We start from the raw sequence: 23979 nt of genomic DNA, 5'->3' as shown, positions 1-23979 counted from the left end.
AGGTTCAATTCCTAGTAGCCAGATGGCAGATCACAATTATCTGTAACCCCAATTCCAAGGTACCCAACACCCTCATGCAGGCAAAACTCCAATGTACATAAATAAAAATAAAATAGAGTAGAAAAAACAAAACAACAAATTTAACAAAATATAACTGATTTGTAGAAAAAATAATAAATCAGCCTCTAAAGGAGTTTATTGACAATTACTAGAAAATCAAAATCAGTTTTACTGGTTTTTTTTTTTTTTGAAGGGGTGTTCATTGTTGCTGTTGTTTTTGAGACAAGGTTCTTCTGTGTAGCCTTGGCTGTCCTGGAACTCACTCTGTATGTAGCCCAGGCTGGCCTCAAACTCAGAGATCCACCTGCCTCTGCCTCCCAAGTGCTGGGACTAGGCACACGCCACAACCGGTTTGGAAAATCAGTTTTTCGTTTTCAGACGTAATTCACTTTATTTTTCTTGTAATAAGAACCCTTTCAGGGTGGCCACAGCTGGAGCCTGGGTCCTCTGAACAGAGACTCTGGTGTGAGTTTTCACAAGATGCTTAGTGAATTCCTGATAGGGTGACTTGGTGAACACAGTCTCTTTCCAGGGGTCAGGAATCCCAGGGCTCCGGGGTCGGGTAGCTGTAGGTCTTAGAGATGGCATCAAAGGTAGCCTGGGCAAAGCTACCCAGGCTGGCAGTGCAGCCCCTTGGCTGATGTGTAGCAGTCATCAATACCGGCCATTATCAGTAGCTTCTTTGGCACAGGAGCAGAGACGATGCCAGTGTCTCTAGGGGCAGGAATGAGACACACCAGCACAGAGTCACGGTGGCCTTGGTTTTTTTTTTTTTAAAGATTTATTTATTTATTATGTATACAACATTCTTTCCCCGTATGTATGCTTGCATGCCAGAAGAGGGCACCAGATCTCAGTACAGATGGCTGTGAGCCACCATGTGGTTGCTGGGAATTGAACTCAGGACCTCTGTAAGAGCAGTTAGTGCTCTTAACCTCTGAGCCATCTCTCCAGCCCGGTGGCCTTGTTTTTAATGTAGTTCCTAGGCTGGAATATTTATTTGTAGATGTGTGCATGTGAGTGTAGTGCACACACACTTATACGCATACAAGGATGCCAGGGCAAGGTGTCAAGTGTCCTCCTTTATCACATCCTACCTTATTACTTTGAGACAGGGACTCCTCATGAACCTGAAGCTCTCCATTTGGGAGTTTTTGTTTGTTGGTTCTTTTTGGCCAGGTTAGCAGGCAGCTAGCCCTAGACATCCTTGTGTCTGTTTACCTCAGTGCTGGGGTTACTGGCATGGGACTTAGCCTGGCTTGTTAGAAGAGATAGGATAGTTAGAGTCTGAACTGATGATCCCCATTTATACATAAGCACTCAATCACTGAGCTACTGCATTTTTTAAACCAAAGACTTTTTAAAGATTTAAGTATGTGCATGCATGTGCATGACGATGCGAATTAGGATATGCACACATGTAAGTAAGTACAAGTGCCCATAGAGGCCAGAAAAAGATGGCAGAGTTCTTGAAACTAGAATTCCAGGAGATTGTGAGTCATCCAGTTTTTGGTGCTGGTATCCAAACTCTGGTCCTCACACAGAGCAGCAAGTGCTATTTAATAGCAGAGCCATCTAAGAGCAAAGCCAGTGTTCCCTCTAAGGTTTAAAGGATTACCTTACCTGCCATTACTCACAGGTCCTTCCTGAGCCTCATCCACCCTCTTCCCCCAATCAGTTCTTCCACATCTTTCCCCAAGGTCTAGCCTGATTCTTACTGCATGTCATCCAACCTCTCCCTACAGTCGGTTCTTCCACAACCTTCTCCAGGCTCTAGCCTGGTTCTTACCGCACCTCATCCAACCTCTCCACCCAGTCAGACCTCCCTCCCGAACTTTCTCTGGGGTCTACACCTGTGGATCTGCTGGCTCTGCTAATCCATGCATCCCCAACCTGCCAAATCTAGCCCTGGTCATAATCCAGTCTCCTGACCTTGTCTGGTCACCATTATGGGCTTGACCACAAAATATTGTGAGCTAAAGAGAGAAATGAGCATAGCAGAAGAGACTGTAAAATACAAAACACAAAGGCATAAGTATTAAAATACTCTATCATTTTGTATCACTAAGGACACAAACAACACCACCAAACTAACAGATGAGCACAAGCAGCAGGTACTTTTCCATAATAACTTCAAATATCAATGGCTTCCCAATAAAAAGACACTGGCGGATTGAATGGATCAAGAAACAACATCTATTGTCTACAAGAAATACATTTTAGCTTCAATAATAAACATCTCATACAGTAAAAGGACAGACAACAGTACTCCAAAACAGAGCAGAAATCAATGAAATAGAAGCAAAGAAAACAATATAGTCAATAAATCTAAGAGCCGATTCTTTAAGAAAATAAACAAGGTTAACAGATTGACCAAAAGAAAAAATGAGAGGACACATGCTGACAGAATCAGAAATAAAACAGTAAAACACAGAAACAGACACCAAAGAAATTCAGAATGTTATAAGAGAATATTTTCAAAATATGTATTCTGCTAAGCTGGAAAATCTAAAAGAAATTGATGGATTTCTAAATTCGGCCAAATCACCAAAATTAAACCAAGAAGTCAACAAACCTAAAAGGACCCATAACAAATGAGGCAATTAAAATAGTAGAAAAAGTCTTCCAGAAAAAAAAAAAAAAGTTCAGGACCAGATGGATCCATAGCAGAATTCTAGCAGACTTTCCAATGTCTACAAGCAATCCTTCTTAAATTATTCAAAAACAGAAACAGAAGGAGCACTCCTAAACTCCTTCTACAAAGCCACTATTACTCTAATACTCAAACCATGTAAAGACAGAAGAAACAGACTAGAGGACATTAGAAAGACATTAGAAAATGGAAAGACATCCCCCGTCATAAATTGATAAAGCTAATACTGTGAAAATGGCCGTTCTACCAAAACTTATTTACAGATCAAATGCAAGTTCAGTCAAAATCCCTATGTCATTCTTCACAGAAGTAGAAAAAAAATCCCAAAATTCTTACAAAACTGCAAAAGACCCTGGAAAACCAAAACTATCCTGAGCAAAAAGAAGAATATGGGAGAGAATACAGTACCAGAGCGTGAGATGTACTACAGAGTCTAATACTAAAAATAATACGGAGTGGTAGAAAGACAAGCATGCAGGTAGAGAACAAGTCAAAGACCCAAACCTGAGTACATGGAACTTCAGCCACTTCATATTTGACAAAGATACCAAAAATAAACTGGAGAAAAGAAGGCATTTTCAACAAATGCTGCTGGAAACACTGGATGTCCAGTTGCAGAAGAATGAAATTAGACCTGTATCTATCACCTTCCACAAAAACTAATTTACATGGTTAAAAGACTTAAATTTGAAACCTGAAAGTGCTAGAAGAAACAGAAGCAGGAGTCTACATGGCGTAGGTGCAGAAAAGAACTTTCTGAATAAGTCTCCATTTGCCCAAGAAGTGAAGGCCAACTTCACTTAAATTAGGACTTAAAAACTAAAACGCTTCTACGCAGCTAAAAACACAATCAACTGGGTAAAGAAGAAGCCCCCAGAATAGGAGAGAATCTTTGCTGGCTATACATCTAACTGGGGATTGATATCCAAAATATATAAAGAACTCACAAAACAAAAACAAACCATCTAAAAATGGACCTGGGACCTGAACAGAGAATTCTCAAAAGAATAAATGAAAATTGTTAAGAAATATCTTTTAAAAACATGTTCATCATTCTTAGCAACTAGGAAAATGTAAATCAAAACCACTTTGAGATTTCATCTTACCCCAGTGAGAATGGCCAAGAACTAACGACTGACAACAAATGCTGGAAGATTTGTGGGGGAAGAGGAAACCTTCATCCACTGTTGGGATTACAAACTGGTGCAGCCAGTATGGAAACCAGTGTAGAGAAGTCTCAAAAAGCTAGAAGTAAAGCCAGGCAATAGTGGTGCACGCCTTTAATCTTAGCACTCAGGGGGCAGAGGTCGTCAGATTTCTGTGAGCTTGAAGCCACCCTGGTCTACAGAGTGTGTTCCAAGACAGGCAGGCTTATTAACACAGAGAAACCCTGTCTTGAAAAACCAAAATAATAAATAAATATATGAACCTATTAGTTCCCATTGGCAGAAGGAACCAGGTTTTCTCATAGGACATTCATTCCATGAACAATGTAAGCATATACAGCATGTGTTTATTTCTGTTTCTGTGTGTCTCTTTCTGTCTCTCATACATACATACACACACAGACACACACACACACACTCAGTAGTACACATCTTAAAGAAAATTACACAAGGACTAGAGAGATGGCTCAGTGGATAAGAGCACTGGCTGCTTTTCCAGAGGTCTTCATTCAATTCCCAGCAACCACATGGTTGCTCACAACCATCTCTAGTGGGATCTGATACCCACTTCTGACATAAAGGTATGCAGATAAAGCACGTATAAAATAAATAATTTTTTAAAAAAAGAAAAGAAGCCAGGCGGTGGTGGCCCACACCTTTAATCCCAGCACTCAGAAGGAAGAGGCAGGCGGATCTTTGTGAGTTTGAGGCCAACCTGGTCTACAAGAGCTAGTTCCAGGACAGGCTCCAAAAGCTACAGAGAAACCCTGTTTAGAAAAAAACAAAAAAAAGAAAAATCTAGCAATTTCATAAAGCAGCAGATTATCCACTCTATTCTGTGCCCTCCCGAGCACTCATCCTGAAAGAGGCTCTCTAACCATGTGTTTGAACAGTACTGCGGGGACTGGAGAGAGAACTCAATGATTAAGTACACAGGCTGCTCTTCCAAAGGATGAAGGGTCTATTCCTATACCCACATTCTCTAACTCCAGCTCCAGGGGATCCAGGCCCCTCCCTCTTCTGGCCTCCATTAGCACTGCATGAACATAGTGCAGACATATTTTGCAGGCAAAACACCCATTCACATAAAATAATAAAATACAAAGACTTCACTATGATATTTAAAGTCGCTTTAGCTGATTCAACAACAACCAATGGGAAAAGAGTATGCAAAAACAATTTCACTCATAAACACGACCACTCAGAGATTTTAAAAAAATGTGTGTATTTTCTCCCTTCTTTTCATAAAACAAATTCATGGTACAGATCCCATGTCAAAAATCAGAAGACATCTTATGACTGAGCTGCTATGACTTCCTAAGTTGATGACCTCAGAATGTTAGTTCAATATGCTTTCAATTCATGGCTGTACTACCTGTTCTACCTTAAAGAAGAATTACACTTAACTCAATTCCTGTTGAATAAAGTTGAGGACAAAACTTAAATCATGTAGTTTGCATTTTGTTCAACTGAACCTGTTAGTCTGGAACTCCTTTCAGAGGACAGAGTGGTAGTAATTAACAATATTTACTGTTAAAGGATCCCACTTCTTCCACAGTCCAACAAATACCTCAGCATCACAACCCAGGCATTTTTTTAAGATAGTACTAACTAGTTAAATCTATTTACTTAAAAAAAAAAAAAACCTATTAACACAGTTACGGGAAATGGTTAGCCTTAGTGAAAATACTAAGTTAAATCTCTTGTGTATGTTTTCCACTGTTATGCTTACAGATGAACTACTTCGAAAAAAAAAAAAGTCTCAAAGGAAACAACATGATGTTTTTAGTACACGTCTTTTCTACCATCCACTGCACCAACACTACTTTTGGAAATGGCAAAACTAAGGAAATCTACAAGATTCAGGGGCGGGACCTTCTGACATCAAAATTTCAATTTAATCATTTTAGTTTTTCAGAATATTTTAACTCTTAAAAAAATAGAGAAACAGGAATTTTGTAGAAATATGATGGGGTACTATTCTGCTTTTTGATTTCGGGTCAAACAATCGTCGCAGACGAAACTGCGAGAAACTACTGTGGCTACCAAGGTGTGTGCCCGCGACTGTGTATATACTAGTGTGAGAGAGAAGGGTTCCGCCTGAGACTGCGACAGGACCTTAAACCGTCCTCCCTCCAGTGACTGAATCGCCTTTACCGTCTCGAACTGAGGTGGATATTTCGGTTGTGGAAAAATAGACGACAAAGGCCCAAATTTTGAGAAATGATAAGAAAATAAAGGTTCAGAGCTACGTAGCCTCGGAGGATACCCGGCCCACGGGCAGCCGGTCCGTGCCCGTCCCCCGCCCGTATGTCCGGCCGCGACCTCAGTCGTCCCTCCCGAGGCGACACTGTGAGGAGTTTCCTCTCGCTCGGGGCCAGCACAGCTCGCGGGCTCCCCAGCGGCCTTCCCGGGGCCGAAGGCAGGTACCTGTTGAGGAGCAGCGAGGCGACGCTGAGGCAGAGCAGCAGGAAGCAGAACAGCGGGTACTGGCGGCAGATTTCGCGACCCACGTCCAGCCTCAGCCGCTGCTTCAGCCTCCCTCCGATCATCCGCATCCAAGACCCCATCTCGGTCCACGCAGCAGAGGACGTGCTGCCCTCAGAGGCCGAGGCGGAGGACACCCCCACCGCCCGGCGGCGGATCCACATAGCCTCCCACCACCCAGCTCCGCAGCTAGCCGCAGCCGCAACAGGCCCCGCCCCCGAGGCCCTCGCCNCCCCCCCCCCCCCCCCCCCCCCCGCAAAACCGCAGTAGGTCCACTGCCGCCACCCTGCGGGAGGACCCGGGAAATGCTCGAACCGAGACTTTGTAGCCTGGTCACCCACTGGCCTTATCCGGAAGTTCAGGGAAACCTAGAACGTCGAGACTGGCAGGATTACGGAAGTGTGAAGGAAAGTTACCTATGCACCATACCCAAGTGCGGATCCGAAACGCTCTGGGAAGTGTAGTCTGGTCGTACCCTGCCGCCCCACCCTTTCAGATTCTCGTAGCCCCACCTAAGAAAAAGGAGTGGACGCCTTCGAGTTGGCTTTTTATAGGAGGAATCAAGTTGGGGATTACCGAGTGGAGAAACATCCCACCTAGCTGCCATCCACTCCAGAAAACCAAAGTCTTAGTCACTAACATGGTGGAGCCCGAGTAACCGCGCCTGGCGGGCTTAGACACAAACCCCCGTATGAGAAAGCACGTTGACAAACTAGATATTTCCTTTTAGACTATCATTCTAAATTTTAATGTTCGTATTTTGTTGTAGCCAAAATTTCAAGCAGCGTGAGAAGCACTTAAATTTAACTTATACACATTATTCTCATAGCGTAGGTATTCTAGCTTCAACTACTACGGTGTAGTCACATTGCTGGGGTAAAGATGCTGCTTGGGATCATTCTGATGAAACCAAAATTTTATGCTAGTCTACCGCTGCTGGCACGTGCCATCATGCTTACTGTCGCGTCTCTTCCTTAGAATGTTAATCATTCAAAGCAAGGAAACAAACTCCTTATATGCTTTTAAAAAGAGTGCGTGCAGCTTCATCAGTATTTTCTAAATATTCTGAAAGGGTGGGTCATCCTTAGTGACTTTCCTTTTCAGAATGTGCCATCCTTTCTACCCAATACTGCTAATCATTAAAATTTCGTTGATACCCTTGTCTTTAAATTTACACGTATTCCTAATGTCTTCCGGACATTCCAAATTAATTGATACAATTTTGGGGCCGAAAATACATAACATTTCCAGTGGAAAAGAGGTCTCACTGTCACCATTATTTTTTATATTATTAGAAACTTATGTAAAGCTTAAAACTTGTCTCGAGGTAATATTTAACTTCACGTTTGTAACTTTACACTGTAACTCCTTAAGAAGGCATGGTGGTAGATCATTGCAATTTTAGCACTTAAGGCAAGGATATCACTCGTCTGAGGCCAGCCTAGACCACATAGCAAAGACCCTGTCTCAAACCAAAAGACAAGGCTTGTTAAATATGTAGAGGGTTTAATATCCAGCACTGCAGATTAATCCGTTTCCCTAGAGCCACACTAGGGATAATACCAAAACAGCTCATAAGTGATTAATGTGAATCTAATTCGAACTGATTAATAACTTATCTGGCAAGATGTAGTGTTTTAAATGTTTGCTTCCAAAGCTTATTCTGGAATTAATTTTACCATGAGCCAGCATGCACTTTAAACAAAATACTTTCAGTTCTGTTCAAATTAGACACCTTCCCAGCATTTGTTTTTCTAATTACTCTGCAGGAGCAATTAGAATGAACTAGGCAATTTTCTATATTGGCTTTAAAATAGAACAGTGAAAACTTTCCATAAAAACTTTGTCTCAAACATGGTAAGAAGTGCACAACTGAGCTAAATACTTTTGCCTGAAAAGATTTTTTAAAGTACACACCTAAGAAAATTAACCTTTATTAAATGTCTTCAATCTTCAGTCTACTACTATTCACCTTACACTCATGTCCATGGAATATCATTGCAATCCTCTATTAAATGTTAAGCTCCCTACTGCAGCTACAGAAATGTTACTTAACAGTTGTACTTCAGCACGTGCATCTTATCTCATGGATTTAATGTGTAAAGATTAAACTGGGTGAAGAGTGCTTATTAAATGTTTGTACATTAATACAGTTTGTTTTGGACTTCAGAACATGAAAATTTATACGACTGGTCTAGATGAAAACATGAAATCTCTAAAAAGGCTTATCTACCCCCTCCCCAATTCTAAGCAGTCTATTTTGGTGGTATCTGACCACATACATGAGAACACATTAAGTGTAAAATACAAAAAAAAAAAAAAACAGACTGTTTTAAAGCACAATTTTTTTTAAGATTATGAATAGAGTTCTGCTTGCATGAATTCCTGCAAGCCAGAAGAACTCAATACAGATGGTTGTGAGCTACCATGTGGTTGCTGGCAATTAAACTCAGGACCTCTGAAGAGTAGCCAGTGCTCTTAACCAGAGACCCATAACACTAGTCCCAACAATGTCTTTTTATTGTTAGAAAACTCAAAACTGCAGCCTGAATCTTAGTATAATGGCCTGGACTATTACAATAAGCTGTGAAAGCCCACTACAATATTAAGATTTTTGAAACATGGTGTCGCATTGTAGCCGTAGCCACAGCTGGTCAATCACCCTGCCTCAGCCTCAAGTGCTAGGATTACATGAATGAGGCACGACACCCAGCGATTGTACATATTTTTGATAAATGATGCAACTGTGTGCTAGAAGTGTGCTTAGAAAGTATAATTATCCATCTAAAGGCCCATAGACATCAAACTTCAATAGTATGTCCATTATTTTAATGAATATTTATTGAATAGCAAGTTAAGTGTAAGGCACTGTGCTAGATGTGGTGGAAGATACAATGAGTTTAGTTGAGTTTCTGACCTCCAAAGGCTTACAATCTAGTGAGGGAGACAAGTCACACAAAGATGTAATGTATAAATAATACAGGGAAGATTTAAAGGCTATAATAGTTTGTTGTTGTTTCCCTAAAGAACAAGTAAAGGGGGCAATTTTTAATGGGTCAAGATCTAAGAAAGCCTCTGGGAAGATACTTGCACGAACAGTTTTGATTTTCAGTTAAATTTCAGAGGTAATGAAGCACTAGGCAAAGCTAAATAAAATACCTAATCTTTCCACTCAATTGAAGCCTGACTTCTCTCTCCCAGTATATCCTAAAGCATACAGGAATTTGAGGTAGTATTAAGTCCCAGTTTACATTACATATACTTCCTTAAAGACAGCGCCCACCCTTAAACACCCAGCATTCTTCCTGCCTCAGCCTTCTAGGACTGGGATTACAGGCAAAAAAAAAACCCACAATGCCTAGCTCATGTTTACAATTCTGATGCTAAATGAAAAACACTTTTAACAAGTTTGTCCCACCACGTGCACACATTGGACACATGAGGAAGAAGATATTCCTAGAAGTTAGTCTCTCCTTTCAGCTCCCTCCCTCCTCAGTCTCAAATCATTGAAGTACTTTTATTGAATTTTTACAACTTTATTCTTATCGTCTTTCTCCCAGCCACTTACCACTATATATCAAGTTCTGAATACAAAAATTTATATAAAAAGGTGATGATTTACTTTACTTCAAGTCCTAAAAAGACTAAAGTGTCGATTAATATGCTCATGAGAAGTGCAGTAATTGTTAGAGTTCTAAGATGTTTAAAAGTTCAACCAGGTGGTGGTGATGCATGCACTTAGGAGGAATAGGCAGGTAGCTGGACCTGAATTTGAGGACACCCTGATCTACAGAGCAAGAGTTCCAGGATAGCCAGCAACAAAGTAAAACTCCATTTCAAACCCCACCAACACCAAAATTGTTACTTTCCTATTTAACATTTTTGTGATCTTGAAGTAAACCTCCATCAGGAAGAAAACAAAGAACTACAACCTTATAGAATCAGTGGCTCAAGTATAGATACTCCCTGGGTAAAATAAGCTGCACCACCAAAGTCTATGCCATCTAGTGTTAGCACCAGAGATCTTAAATATGTCACATTTATCGATTTATTTCTAACTTATGATATACAAGCTAGCCTCTAAATGTCTGTTACGGAATTGGGTGTGATTCACAACTTCAGAAAATGTAACTGCCTGGCAATGAAAAATATAACAACTCACCTATTAAAAAAAGACTACGTTTGAAAAGGCACTTATAATCTATTATCACAAGCTTGTGACAAGATTAACAATGTGTATTATTCATTTCTTAACATAGCTACTTCCCATGAAAAAGAAATGTTAACTGTACTTCAGATGCTTACATATCTACTTAAGCTATCTTTGTAAATATTTGACACAAAAACATTTAGAAATTTTTACATTTCTTACCATCTCAGTATTCCATGCAACTTAAAGCACTTTGAGCCAAAGTGCAATAATAGTCTGTAATCCCAGTACTAAAGGAGGCAAAGGACTGCCACAAATTTGAGGACATTGTGGTCTAATGGCGCTTTATTACACCAGCTGGGACAAAGGGGAAAACCTACCGGGGAGTGGGGGAGAGGGCAGCGCAGGTGGCAAAGCACTTTGACGTGGCACTGACAGAGCATCACGCAATTAGGCTTTCAGTGTACAATACACCAAGTGTGGCAGTTCACACCAGTAATCCCCAAACTTGGAAGGAGAAAAAGCCTTGAAATGAGTTTGAGAAACATCCTGGTTACATGAGCTCCAGACTAGACTAGGAGACAGCAAGTCCTTGACACACAAAAACAAAAAGATAGTAGATTCTTCTAAAATTAGTCTTTGAATTGTAGGTCTACAGAAAAAGGCTTTAACTAAATAATCTAATGAATTTTTATTTTTGATTAAAAAACTCATTAAAATATCTACTGGAAGATGTAAAAGTTACCCTTTAGATGTGGGCTTCTTTAAAATGAACATAAAGACTGTGAAAATACAAATATCAGTGAATCAAGTCTCATGCCCTACACTCAAAAGACAATAAGGACTGCAACTGATTTCCAGATGCTTGAAAGAGTTCATTTACTTCTATTTGCAGTTGTGTTATATATATATATATATGAGATCAATTTTTATTTCTGGAGGCTAAATAGCTAGGCTTCCTTAACGACACCTACAGAACCATTGATGGTAGCAATCAGTGATGGAGCGATTTTGTGGGGATTAGAGTACTAAGCTGCAGTCAACTTACAAAACTTGCAGTCACCATTAAGTGGTCTGCATTTTAAAGTGTTATTGTCTGAAACTAGGTATTTCTTTTGTATTTTCTTCTTTAGAAATCCACTTAACAGATTTGTCACTAAGAATATCATGACAGGGTATGATAATATAAAAAAGTACTCTAATATGTAGAAACAACTACTAGCAGATTCACATATGCAGAAATCAAACAAGCCTCAAAATTAAAATATATGATGTGAAGCTGTATTACAGACTTGATTAGGGAACTAAATTGGGAAAAGATAAAGACAGCTATGAGAGTGGAGAACTATGAAGTGCTGGGGGGGGGGGGGCAGGGATTTCTCAAGACTGACAGAACAAGGAAACACTACATAGGTTTAAAAAATCCTTTGCAAATAGCCAGTTTTGTATTAAGATATATCTGTTACGTGTTTGTATCTGTTAAAAACTCATAAAAACAATGAGGAAAAAATACTTGGATGTACATCATTCTAATACTAGAAAACTCAGTAAAAAGTTACAACTAAAATTATCAAGTATGAGAGGTTTCAAAAGACGTTATTTATTCTGTGTGAAGACGCAGTTTCTGATACTTTAAGGGGAACCAGGGCATGTTAATTTTTAAGTTTTGTTTAAATTGTATTTGTTAAGGAACATCCAAATTACCAATAAAGGAAGTTGGGCCAGGTGTGCTAGGATACATATTTAATCCCAGCACTCACAAAACAAAGGAAGGTAAATCTTTTGTGATTTCCAGCACAGCCTGGTCTAAACACAGGGATTCAGAACAAGCAGGGCTATATAGTGAGACTGCCGCAAAGACAAAAAGAAAATGAATTAAGGTTCAGCCTAGTATTTCATGAAATTTGTCTACAATCTTAAGATACTTGAAATAAACAAGAAATTAAAATACACAATTTGAACAAAAAAAATTTAGTTGGCATTTACATGACAAGTAGACTCCACTCTTAATATAAACATATCAGGTTAAGAAATTTAGGAGTTATGTTAATGCTGTGGCATGTACTTTTCTTTAAAAAGAAAAATACTCAGCATTAGCTTCCTTACTGAAAAACTCTTTCGCCAAAGAGCAACTAATAAACAGCAAAATAATGTACCTGAAATGTTCATGCTGGTAAATTACTACAGAATGAATAGACTTCACAAAAAAAAAAAAAAAAAAGGACAAAGGAAGATTAGGCAGGCAAATTTTGATGAAAATGCAAGCTACATGTCATAAAATATGGAACGCTGCACTACTGATTTCATAGAACATTATCTTCAGCAGGCATGAATACTCGAACTCAGGGATTACGTATATAACTATACATTGATGTTTTTAACTGTCCCAATGACTACAAGGTTTTACTGTTTTTACTGAAGTTGTTAGGATTACTTAACTCATTGAAACTCTATTTAGAAGCAGCCCAGTATTTTTGCTTTAACAACCTATACTTTGTCAGAATGTGTGAGAAATCAGTCACCACAATGTGAATTCTTATGAATATAAGGTTAAGTGTCAGGTATCCAACAATTTTAACTCAAACACCTAGGTCTACCAAGTGTGAATTTCCTCATAAGTTTCCTGGTACATGTACACATACAGACTGAACTAAGTGAATTATATGGAAGTATGAGTAATTAGCATTAAAAACTAAACAGATTTTTAATAAAGATCTTAATTCAGAAAATGAAAAATCAGTATTTATTATCATAACGCTAACTAATTTAAGCCTACCTAATTTAATGATCTGGAAGCTCCAAGAATAACCTAAAGATGTTCATTAAAAAAAAGTTTAAGAGATTAGATACTCTTTTAATCACTTAAAGAGTAGTAATAACAAATACATTCCTCAGGAGAACAGCACTCGTCAAATCCCAAAATATCAAATAAAAAAGCTACCTGCAGTAGTAAAAAACTGAAGCCTCATTACCTAAAATATGAAAGCTACAAAATATAAAGAAACAACTCTCAGTGGTTCCTGAACATTCAAAAACCCTGTGCTAATAAAATGTAGTCCCGAACCTTTGATCTTAAATCTAGACACTTCAAAATGATCTGCTTTGCCTAGTAAAGTGTCAATTTGTGTACCAAAATGTTCTTTAGGATATATTTAAACATTCTAGGTGCTGGTTTTAATTACATATTCTTTTCAATGCAGCCAGGTTAACCTCTACCTCCCAGGTATTAGGATTATAGGAGTGCACCAAGATTTCTCCCGAGTACTTTATTTTTGGTTTCAAGACAGAATCTCTGTATGGTAATTGCTGTCCTGAAACTTGCTCAGCAAATTAGGCTGGTCACCTGATCCAACAGCCTCCACATTTGTCATCATGCAACTCTCCCTAGTACTTTAAATCATAACTATAAATTGGTAGTAAGATGCCATTATCTTAATAAATCTAGTCATGTTCCCCATAATGTACTTACTAGTCATTTCTACTTTAATATTCAGCATTGAAAGTAAGCTTCTCAGAAAACAAACTTAAGTATTTCTTTCTGCAAAAGCTGATGACCTGAAGCTCCCACAAACTCTGTACTTACTGAGAGAAGAGATATATATGAGAGAGAGAAGAGAAGAGAAGAGAAGAGAAGAGAAGAGAAGAGAAGAGAAGACAAGAGAAGACAAGAGAAGACAAGAGAAGACAAGAGAAGACAAGAGAAGACAAGAGAAGAGAGAACCAATGGGCAAGACCTCTTGGTTTGCAAAAGTGACGAGAGACAAAATTGGCATGACAGATGTAAAAACACTTTCAAGGTCTATTTATGTCCTATCTCAAAGTGAATAGTGCCTAAGTATTCATGACTACTTATGTGTTTTTCTTACTTTCTCTGCTCCTAATTGGAAAATAAAACAATAGTCATTTTTTTCTCTCAAAGGACTTGAAGTTGGCTATCTCAGTGGATAGATAACAGATGTTATCAATATGTCTTTCCTAAATACAAATAAAGAAACATCAAACAAAAGAAAAGAATAAACATGTAGGTCAGGCGGTGGTGGCGCATGCCTTTAATCCCAGCTCTCCAGAGGCAGAGACAGGTGGATCTCTTTGAGTTTGATGCCAGACTGGTATCAGAACAAGCTACAGTAAGGTTCCAAATCCAGTCTCAAAAGACCAAAAACAAACAAAAGGAAAAGAGGGGAAGGAAGGAAGGAAGGGAGGGAGGGAGGGAGGGAGGGAGGGAGGGAGGGAGGGAGGGAGGGCAAGCACACGTACACTTTTTCAACTTACTGGATGGATATTATCAAGTCAAAATTCTCCCCGTTTAAGGTTAATCAAGCCGGGCAGTGGTGGCGCACGCCTTTAATCCCAGCACTCGGGAGGCAGAGGCAAGCAGACCTCTATGAGTTCGAGGCTAGCCTAGTCTAGAAGAGCTAGTTCCAGGACAGGAACCAAAAAAGCTAGAGAAACTCTGTCTCGAAAATCCAAAAAAAAAAAAAAATGCTTCAGTCCAGAAGTCCACAGCTCAGTGTGCTGGGTTTTTTTTTTTTTGCCTTAAATATTTATTTATTTATTATGTATGCAATATTCTGTCTGTGTGTATGCCTGCTGGTCAGAAGAGGATGGCACCAGACCTCATTATAGATGGTTGTGAGCCACCATGTGGTTGCTGGGAATTGAACTCAGGACCTTTGGAAGAGCAGTCAGTGCTCTTAACCGTTAAGCCATCTCTCCAGCCCAGTGTACTATGTTAATTACGTATCTGTAAAAAAGTTCAAGAGAAGGGACCCACCGCAGATTTAAGTCTTGATCAGTGGTAAATCAGAACCTGTGAGCTATTACTATGGTCTGATTTAAACAATGAGGCCCCTTATAATTTAAAGTAAAAGGCTAATCTGGACAATGCAATTAAAAACAAATTTAACGTCAAAACTTGCACAGAAAAGTACAAGTTATTTAATTAAATACAAAACGTTACTGTGTAATAGGGAAGGTTAAACCACAAATCTAAGTCCATTAAGACTAAGTTCAGAGCTGGAGAGATGGCTCAGAGGTTAAGAGCATTGCCTACTCTTCCAAAGGTCCTGAGTTCGATTCCCAGCAACCACATGGTGGCTCACAACCATCTGTAATGGGGTATAGTGCCCTCTGCTGGCCCGCAGGCATACACACAGACAGAATATTGTATACATGATAAATAAATAAATATTTAAAAAAAAAAAAAAGACTAAGTTCAATGAAAAGAACCAGAAAATTACAAGTGGTTCCCTTTGAAATCTCATCTGCGGTCTAGCGGTCTACATTATCTTACTTTCAGAGCACCTGTGTCTTAATGTTCATGCTTATAAGCTATACATGATATTTTAATATCATGTTCGTGATATTTTAATAAATTTGACTCTACTTTAAAAAGTAGAAATGAAAACAAAGGTACAGGCCAGGCATGGTGGCACTCACCTTTAATCCAAGCAATCAGGAGGGGGAGAGGCAGAGAGATCTTGAGTTCTTGACCAGCAGATCTCTAACAAAAACAGAGTGGGTGGACATGGGTGTGTGGGTAGGGTATGTATATGAAACTTCTCAGTAACACACTGCACACTTGATGTTGAAAGCAAAATAAGTCAACAGGAGTCAAGACTGTTTCAAAAAGAGGGTAGGAGAGGACTTATGACCTATACATGAATCCTGAAGGAGGTTAGAGAGTCTGAGCAAAACTGCTTACAAAAAATTAAACTAAGTAACTCCGAAGTTCTGAAGAAAAAAAATTATCTCCAGGTATCTAACAAGAGCAAGGGTACCATGAGTGTTTATAGATCATAAAACTTTTTCCACAAAATACCTACCTGAAAACAAATTCAAATGGAACTAAGCACAAGCTATGAACAGTAAAAAACAACCTCACAAAGCATTAAGCAAATAAGAAGTGAAAAGGTAGTAAAATTATCTTAACAAAGGTAATTAGGGGTAAAAAACTTAAGTCATAGTTGGTTAGTTATGGCATCTACCTAAACAAATGATAATGCATATTAAGGGAATTGATTTTGTCTTAAGAGTTTTGCCCTCCAAAGGGTCCATTTTGGCACAGCAGAAATGTACATTATGTACTATACTGTTTTAGCTATCTTCAGTCTACAAGGTAAAAATATCAGTGTCAACACCCAACAGAAAAATTAACTATAATTAGGAGATGAAGTCAAAGTATTCTATGCTGTTTTACATTTGTTTGCTGTGTCTAAATGTATCATCCAGAGTGGTGTTAATTCAATTCTGTCTCAGGCTGAGCGCTGATAATACAGATGTGTTTTTAAGCTTGACTCATGTTGTTCTAGCAATAAAGGTAAAAGGTTTAGATAACACAAGTCAAATTCTTGAAAAAAGGAAACACTGCTTAGACAAATTAAAAGGTTTAAAAAAAAAAAAAAAAACAGGTACAGTGATGCACACCTCTGATCCCAACACGTAGAAGACAGAAGCAGGTGGATCTGATTTTAAGACCAGTCAGTTCTAGGGAAACCAGAGCTACAGAGAAACTTTGTCCTAAAGACAAAAACAAACAGGTTAAATGTTACTACTAGAACTGTGAGAGATGGGAGTGTGCTGGAATACATGGAAGACTTCTGTATTTCATAGCCTGTGCTATTTTAGAGCTTTCCAAAAAGAAAAAAAAAATTACGTTATTATCAGCATTGGTGTATATACTAGTGCAGGCTTCATATATGTAAGGTCATGAATGACATCTTCAGTACCAAAACGTTAAACTGTCAAGTACAAAATAAAATAAACATGAATACCATCTTGACTCAAAACTAAGAACTTTTATTTCCTGATCTAACTGCCAAGTGGTAGATTAAAAGACTTTTCATGTAGAATTTATTACCAAGTCATATTTAAAGTCTAGAACTGTAGATACTGTTAAAAAATCAGTGATTTCAAAACTTTAATTACCCTCTCATTCAAACTGCTATGTAAAGGACTCTATAGATATCCTAACTAAAAGCTTTCAATTCAATCTTTAAGTACCACTATTTATAAACAAAGGGTTTTCCTTAGCACCATACACTTAAATTGAACATTATCAAAGGAAAATTGATAGGCTGATTTTGGGGATTACTGCTAATGATGACTTAAAAGCATTCTTACAATTTCAAATTAGGAAAATGTAAATGGTGACTTCCACACAAGTATTTGAAAACTTATAAAACACATGAAGCATTTAAATCATTACTGCCTATGACCCTGAAAATGGCAATACTCTTTTTTAATTTTTTAAAAAACGTATTAAAAATTTAATCATGGAACTTCACAACCTTAATTTACTAGATTGGCAGCAGTTAGCATATAAAAAGATTCTAAATAAATTAAACAATACAGCCAATTACCTGAGCATCTATGAACTAAAAAGTGCTCAAGATTGTTTTTGAGCTGCCTGCATAACACTATTACTCACATGCCCTGCCCTCAAGGAGCTTCCATTCTAAAAGATAAAAAATAAACATGATCATAACTAGATAACTCAAGCAAAGTGATCAAAAAAAAGCCGTATGTCATACAAACTGAATGATTATAGTATCTTCTGTCCCCTTTAGTTGAGGCTCCTAAATGTTAAATGGATTTTCACAAACCCTAGGTCCCCTAGCGTTTGTATAATTTTTTTAAAGGAACATGAAATGTAAAAGTTTAAAGGAATTAAATTTTTCCCTAATTCTGAAACATTCCCAAAAACTTTCTTTATACTTTCAAGATGAAAAGAGCATAGTGAATTCTTTTCCCCAAAACGTTAATATACTACACACACGTTAACTGTAGAAGTTAAAAAGTTTAATGTGCAGATATAAACATGAACTTTACTGTATTGCTTATTTTTGTTCTCTTGTTTCTGTCCCGAGCGACATTCAAACTAAATGAGAACAAGTAATTCATATACTTTTCTAGTTCGTCATGGCATATTAAATAAATTGAGCAATTACAGATGAAATTCCTACCTCTTCAGGCTTCTCCCTCAATCTCCTGTGATTATAAAATGCACTATCAGCTACAGCTGGCTCTTCTATAACAGGTATCAATACTGATGTTCTCTTTCGGTTTTAATTAATGATGTATATGCATCAAGGTTTGAGGAATTCGCCCTTCAAATAGTATAGTACCTGTATTTCATAAATGCCATGACTACTCAAATTTCATCTCATTTTAAAGTTAGCACCATTAAATGATCCCTGACACAGGAGGAATTTCAGGACTTCAGTGGGGTGTCTGTCATGCAGAATCCGGAACTTTTCCATAAATCTTGCATTACTATTATCAAAGTTTTATTTTTATTTTACCCAGTAATCTACAGAAATAGCTCGTCTACCCAATCATTTTGACCCCTTTCCCTGGAAAGGCTTAAATTGACATAACTTCTCTCCAAGTTGAAATTTCATCATAACCATCCTTTCGGAATAGTTTAAGGAATGAGAAGACATGAAATTACTATGACCTTTGTAATTCTCTAATCAGAAATTGGGTTTAAATTGTAACACAAACTACATCATTTAAGCTTGTAAAAAGCAACTTCTATAGTGACCCTATTTTTATCACAACTCAATTTATTGTGTGAGAAATACATTTCAAAATGTTTCTTGCATTTGAAGACATTAATCTTTAAATGGCTTCCAAAGTGATTTACCAGGCCTTCCCTACTCCTAAGTCTTGAAATGATACTCACTAATAAATATCAACTTGGGCAGATACAACAGAAATTATTTCAATCAAGTAGCGAGGGTCCCTAAAGTATTTCACACCACCCCATCTCCTTCCTAGCCCCACATCGAACTCTAGCCTGGAACCAGGAGCCAGAATATACTTACAAGTCCTGTACGTGGTCACTGACTTTATATGCAATGGAGCAGAGTTCATTCACATAAACTCATCTGTAGTAATCTAAATGCAAATTTTATCAAGAGATCATTTTCTTCATCCCCTCTCCTGAATTATTTGGTACTTCAATCTCATTTTCCAATCTTCAAAGAAATTTTATTTGCCAGAAATAAAACTGGAGAATAGAAGAACACTACATGGTGAAGCATGTTCCCAAAACAAATTATGGAGTTCATAAATCTATTGGCATATATGTGACCATATAGTTCCATAACTTAAAATTAAATGAAGACCAGCGCAAAAACATTTATTCTATACATCTCCCAGTCATGTTACTTGCAATTAGAGGTATGTGGGGAATTTGTTTTTACCATTTCCTAGTTAATTTGAATGTATTATAATCAAAACACGACAGAGCACTAAAGATTCCAAGTGTCTATTAAAAAGGTGTTGAGTGAAAAATGATGAAGTAGAGGACACCCACAATAATTCTTGGACTCCTGGAGATCCTAAGACATGCTACAAAAATAGGTCTTTATTCTTAGGAAAATATAGTCAGAGCTAGCTTCCTTATGCTATACATAAAATCTTAACATCAGAGGCAGTACAGAAAGTACAGATAGTTTTTGAACTGATCTCCAAACAAGCACAAACCCACTACGTTGGGAAAAAAAAAAAAAACAAGTAATTTGAGGTTTTTGGCAAAAGACAGTACTTCACAAATCTAATCCAAATCAAAAAGCCTGCAGACAGCTTTCTGTGAGACGAAAGGAATGAAATAAATATAAATTCTATGGATAAATAAATGTAAAAGAATTTAAATAAGCTAAAATCTAATTTTTAATTAAAATACTCAGGTACAAGCTTTTGTTTCTCAATGTCAGACTTCTAAATGTTTACCAGACTACTGTTAATATTAAAAACTTAACCTTTGACCCAGAGTAATACTGATTTGCATTTGCAAAAATTGTTGTCCAACTGAATTCTTCTGGTCCTGAAAAACATTTTAGGTATATTATTGAAGGCAGACTGTGGTGCTAATATGGTCTATGTTTTAAGAACTTTAAAAAGTGACAGACTCCAAAAGTCCATCAATACATGGCTCAGTTTTTAAAAAATGCCTGTGTGAGCCTTGGTTCATAATTAGCATCTTTAGTGGCATGCCCTATAGAGTGGTAAGATTACTAAGTAAATACTACACCATAAAAATCATCCCAAGAAGTCTGTTGCATGTATTGTTAAAGTAAGTTGTTTATTTGTGAACTTTATACCCACTGCTGAATTCCTGTTCTTGCTATGTATAACTGGGGAGAAAACAGTCTTGGATGGTATTATTGGAGTGTTAGGAACCTGAGTAACCATTTACTCTAGGATTGACTACCTTTTTTAATGCATGAAGCCCTTCTATATATTAATTTCTCCCATCAAACAGAAACTACATCAAATATGTATTTGCTGTTTCTGACCAAGTAATTCCAAAAAGGCTGTACTAAAAGCTAATTTTCCCATGTGGTTTGATGTTCATCCTAATACTAAATATATCTTTTCAAATATCTTATATACAAGCATATAGCCCATATCACCCCATCAATCCATTTGTAACATTCCTAATCTATTATGAAAAAGGCTTATACTTTGTCTAATCAGATTTGCATCAAATAGTAAAAGTTCTGCAATAATCAGTAAAAGTTTCTCATAATGCTGTTATGTGCCATAGTGAACATGATTCCTTTTATGCAATTCAATTCTCAATTTTTAACATGTGATTCAATTGTAATGACTAAAAATCTTGCACAAAAAAGCATGCTTGGGAAGATTATAATTAACACAACTTTCTCACAAAGTAACTTCCTAAAAACTGATAAACTAAATTTATGAACATTTTGATTGCCAAGTAGTCTGCAGAAACAAAATCTTGCGTCTGTTTTGGTTAGGTAACTTTTCAACAATCAAAATTATTTAAGGATAATATTTTTTATCTCAAGGAAGGGACTTGACTATTAAAGACCCTTTCCTTGACAATATATACAAAATTTAAATTGTCATCTTCCATTCTTTGAAGCTGTCAAAGCCAAGAACCCAGAAACAAATCACAAACGCAATAACCTACATTAGTTAACATTCCCCCTTTTAACATGTTGACATTTTTACTAAAGGATTAGTTATTTTCGCATTTCCATTTCTCATATCCCATGACATTCCATAGAAATTGCATTATTGCTTTATAGGCCACACAACATTCAAAATTATGTTTATATGCATTGCCTGTTTTTCTTGTTTCTTTTAAGAGATTGTTACTGATTTTACTACAGAAATTTAAGTTTGAAAATACCACGGTTAGTATTTCTTCTCAGAACTTAATTGTTCACATCACTAATCACTACATGCATATTTAGCTCTGATTATATTGCTCAAAAACTGCACCCATTATCAGAACAGTGCAAATGATATTTAATTTTAAAAGTAATTATAATGGCTTAAATTCAAAGTCATTAAAATGAACACTGTCAAGTATTTTCACTTGAGTCTATATTTTATCACCAATGTTTACATTACCCTTAAAGTATAACCATCAATTCTTCACAATTTCTTTTTAATCAGTTTTCCCTCCCATGTCCCCAAACTAAAAAAGCCAAGTCTTAGAAACCCACAGAGCTCCACACTTCAATGTTTTCTTAAAGAACACATTTGTGAACTCACAAAAGTGTTCGTCTTTCAACTTTGACAACGAAGTTAAGTCAAACAATCCTGTTCTAGCTTCCCAACAAATAAATTCACAAATTAACTAAAAGACCTTGACAGTGTCCGTTAAAAATGGTATGACAGTTAAGTGCCAATAGGCATGGCAATGACCTCTTAAATGGGATCATTTTACTCCTTGGACCTGGGAATTGCCAGCACCAAGGATTACACTGAGATTTGATTTTGCTGAAGGCTACATTTAATTGACCCACTTTCTATAACCTTGTATACTTACTATGTATGAAATGTACATGTTTTGTGTAGCCCTCAAACTTACACTAAGATTTGAGAGATGTACTTTTAAAAAGCACAGGGTAATATATAAAATCAGTGGAAGAAAGTTTCATTAAGCACCAGGAACAAATTTTTGTCACCCCATACTCATTTTGTAGGTAAGTTTCAACAACCGGCAAGGCACATTTACATATATTCCAATGAATACTTATTGACAAATTTTAAATTACACTCTATGCCCCAGCTATCCCAGTAACTGACATACAACACACTAAAATGGTTTATTAAGGTAACAAAAAAGAAAGAAAAATAAAACCAATTAATGGGAAACATACAGGCTATTGGCAACCACTATTCTAAAATTATGTTAAGTACAAATGAACATACTGAAATGTGTGCAATTCTAAGTTTTTAAACCAGAAGATTTTCTATACTAACACACATTTATATTAATGACACATAAAAAAAATAAAAACTTTATTACAAAAATAAGTTACACTCGCCTCCAGCTTACAGTATAAAACAATTTTATTTGCAGGAATGCAAAATGATTGTTTGCCATGAGCATTTTGAACATATGACATGTCTAATTTTCTTGTTAAATTTGCATTTACTGGGAAACTGGTGTGTATAAAACCTTAATTAGGTATAAGGTCTGATCTTCATTGTGGTGCCTATTGGTTATGTGATATAACTGCAGTATCCCTTTGGGGAAGGGGAAGGTATTTCTTTACACCAAGTCCTACTTAAACTATAATTTCACTTTAGACTTTAAGCTATCAACTTAGGACTTGGCAAAAAACTTTTGAGGGTGATTCAATAGAGGATGCTTCACCACTGAACACTCACTGTCATCAAGGTGCTTTAGAAAATTAAAAACATAGCACAAATGATTGTACTCTACTCTACAAGTTATCATGACCTGCATAAGAAATGGAAAGCTGATTCACATTTTTATAGTGATCAGCAGTAACAAATGCACTAATGAAACATACCTTTTACCTAAAAAGCTAAACTACAGCCATATACTAATTTCTATGATTTATGAAAAAACTTCAAAATATCCAAATGTCAGGCTTTGCTGTACAACTGTCAGTTTTAGTCTGACTTTTTATAAAGGGACACTGCAGTATTTAGTACAAGTTCGGATGCACTTTTTTGAACATCTGATGTCTTACAAAAGTAACATCTTGCTAAACTATTATACATCCAAATAACTACATATCTGAAGAAGCAAGGCTGCTTTTTCAGCCACAAAATACGACAAAAGCAAGGCCTGTTATGATGGTCATGAGGAAGTCTTACAAGCCTCTGAAACTAAAGGCAACTAAGAATGTTACATTTGGTTTATTAAAATCTTACCCTCATATCATATTTAACAAGCCTTGCTTTTATCTACAAAGATTTTTCTATGTACAGTACAGACAGGGTATAGTTCAATCCTCTGCTACTGAGGTAGTTAACCAACCCTTTAAAAAAGGTTCTGAAAAGAACCACTATCTGGAATGCCTGACTAACCAGCTCTGATGATTACACCTGAAACTGCATCTGAACACAATTCAAAAGTGATTACTATAAAAAAGATATAGACAATCATGATTAACCTTGGTGAGCAGAAATAAAATTTAAGGGTACCAACAGTGGCATTC

The 23979-nt window shown here is 37.1% G+C and overlaps 2 protein-coding genes across 7 annotated transcripts in view; both read right to left on the bottom strand.

Moving 5' to 3' along the window:
* Positions 1–6580, bottom strand: part of Snx14 (sorting nexin 14) — a 57125-nt gene extending 50545 nt beyond the window's left edge. For all 5 annotated transcript variants that reach the window (XM_050118907.1, XM_050118909.1, XM_050118911.1 and 2 more), the window contains exon 1: positions 6310–6580. In XM_050118907.1, the coding sequence (XP_049974864.1) occupies positions 6310–6530 (221 nt within the window). In that variant the 5' untranslated portion in view covers positions 6531–6580. The remainder of the gene's footprint in view (positions 1–6309) is intronic.
* Positions 6581–19774: 13194 nt separating this feature from the next.
* Syncrip (synaptotagmin binding cytoplasmic RNA interacting protein) overlaps positions 19775–23979 on the bottom strand; it is a 40525-nt gene continuing 36320 nt past the window's right edge. For both annotated transcript variants that reach the window (XM_050118894.1, XM_050118895.1), the window contains exon 12: positions 19775–23979. This exon is cut by the window's right edge. The gene's annotated coding sequence lies outside the window, so the exon portion shown is untranslated.

Source organism: Alexandromys fortis, unplaced genomic scaffold (assembly GCF_014885135.2).
Source record: "Alexandromys fortis isolate MF-2015 unplaced genomic scaffold, M_Fortis_MF-2015_v1.1 scaffold_164, whole genome shotgun sequence".
NCBI lineage: Eukaryota > Metazoa > Chordata > Mammalia > Rodentia > Cricetidae > Alexandromys > Alexandromys fortis.
This window is presented reverse-complemented; position numbering and strand designations above follow the sequence as displayed.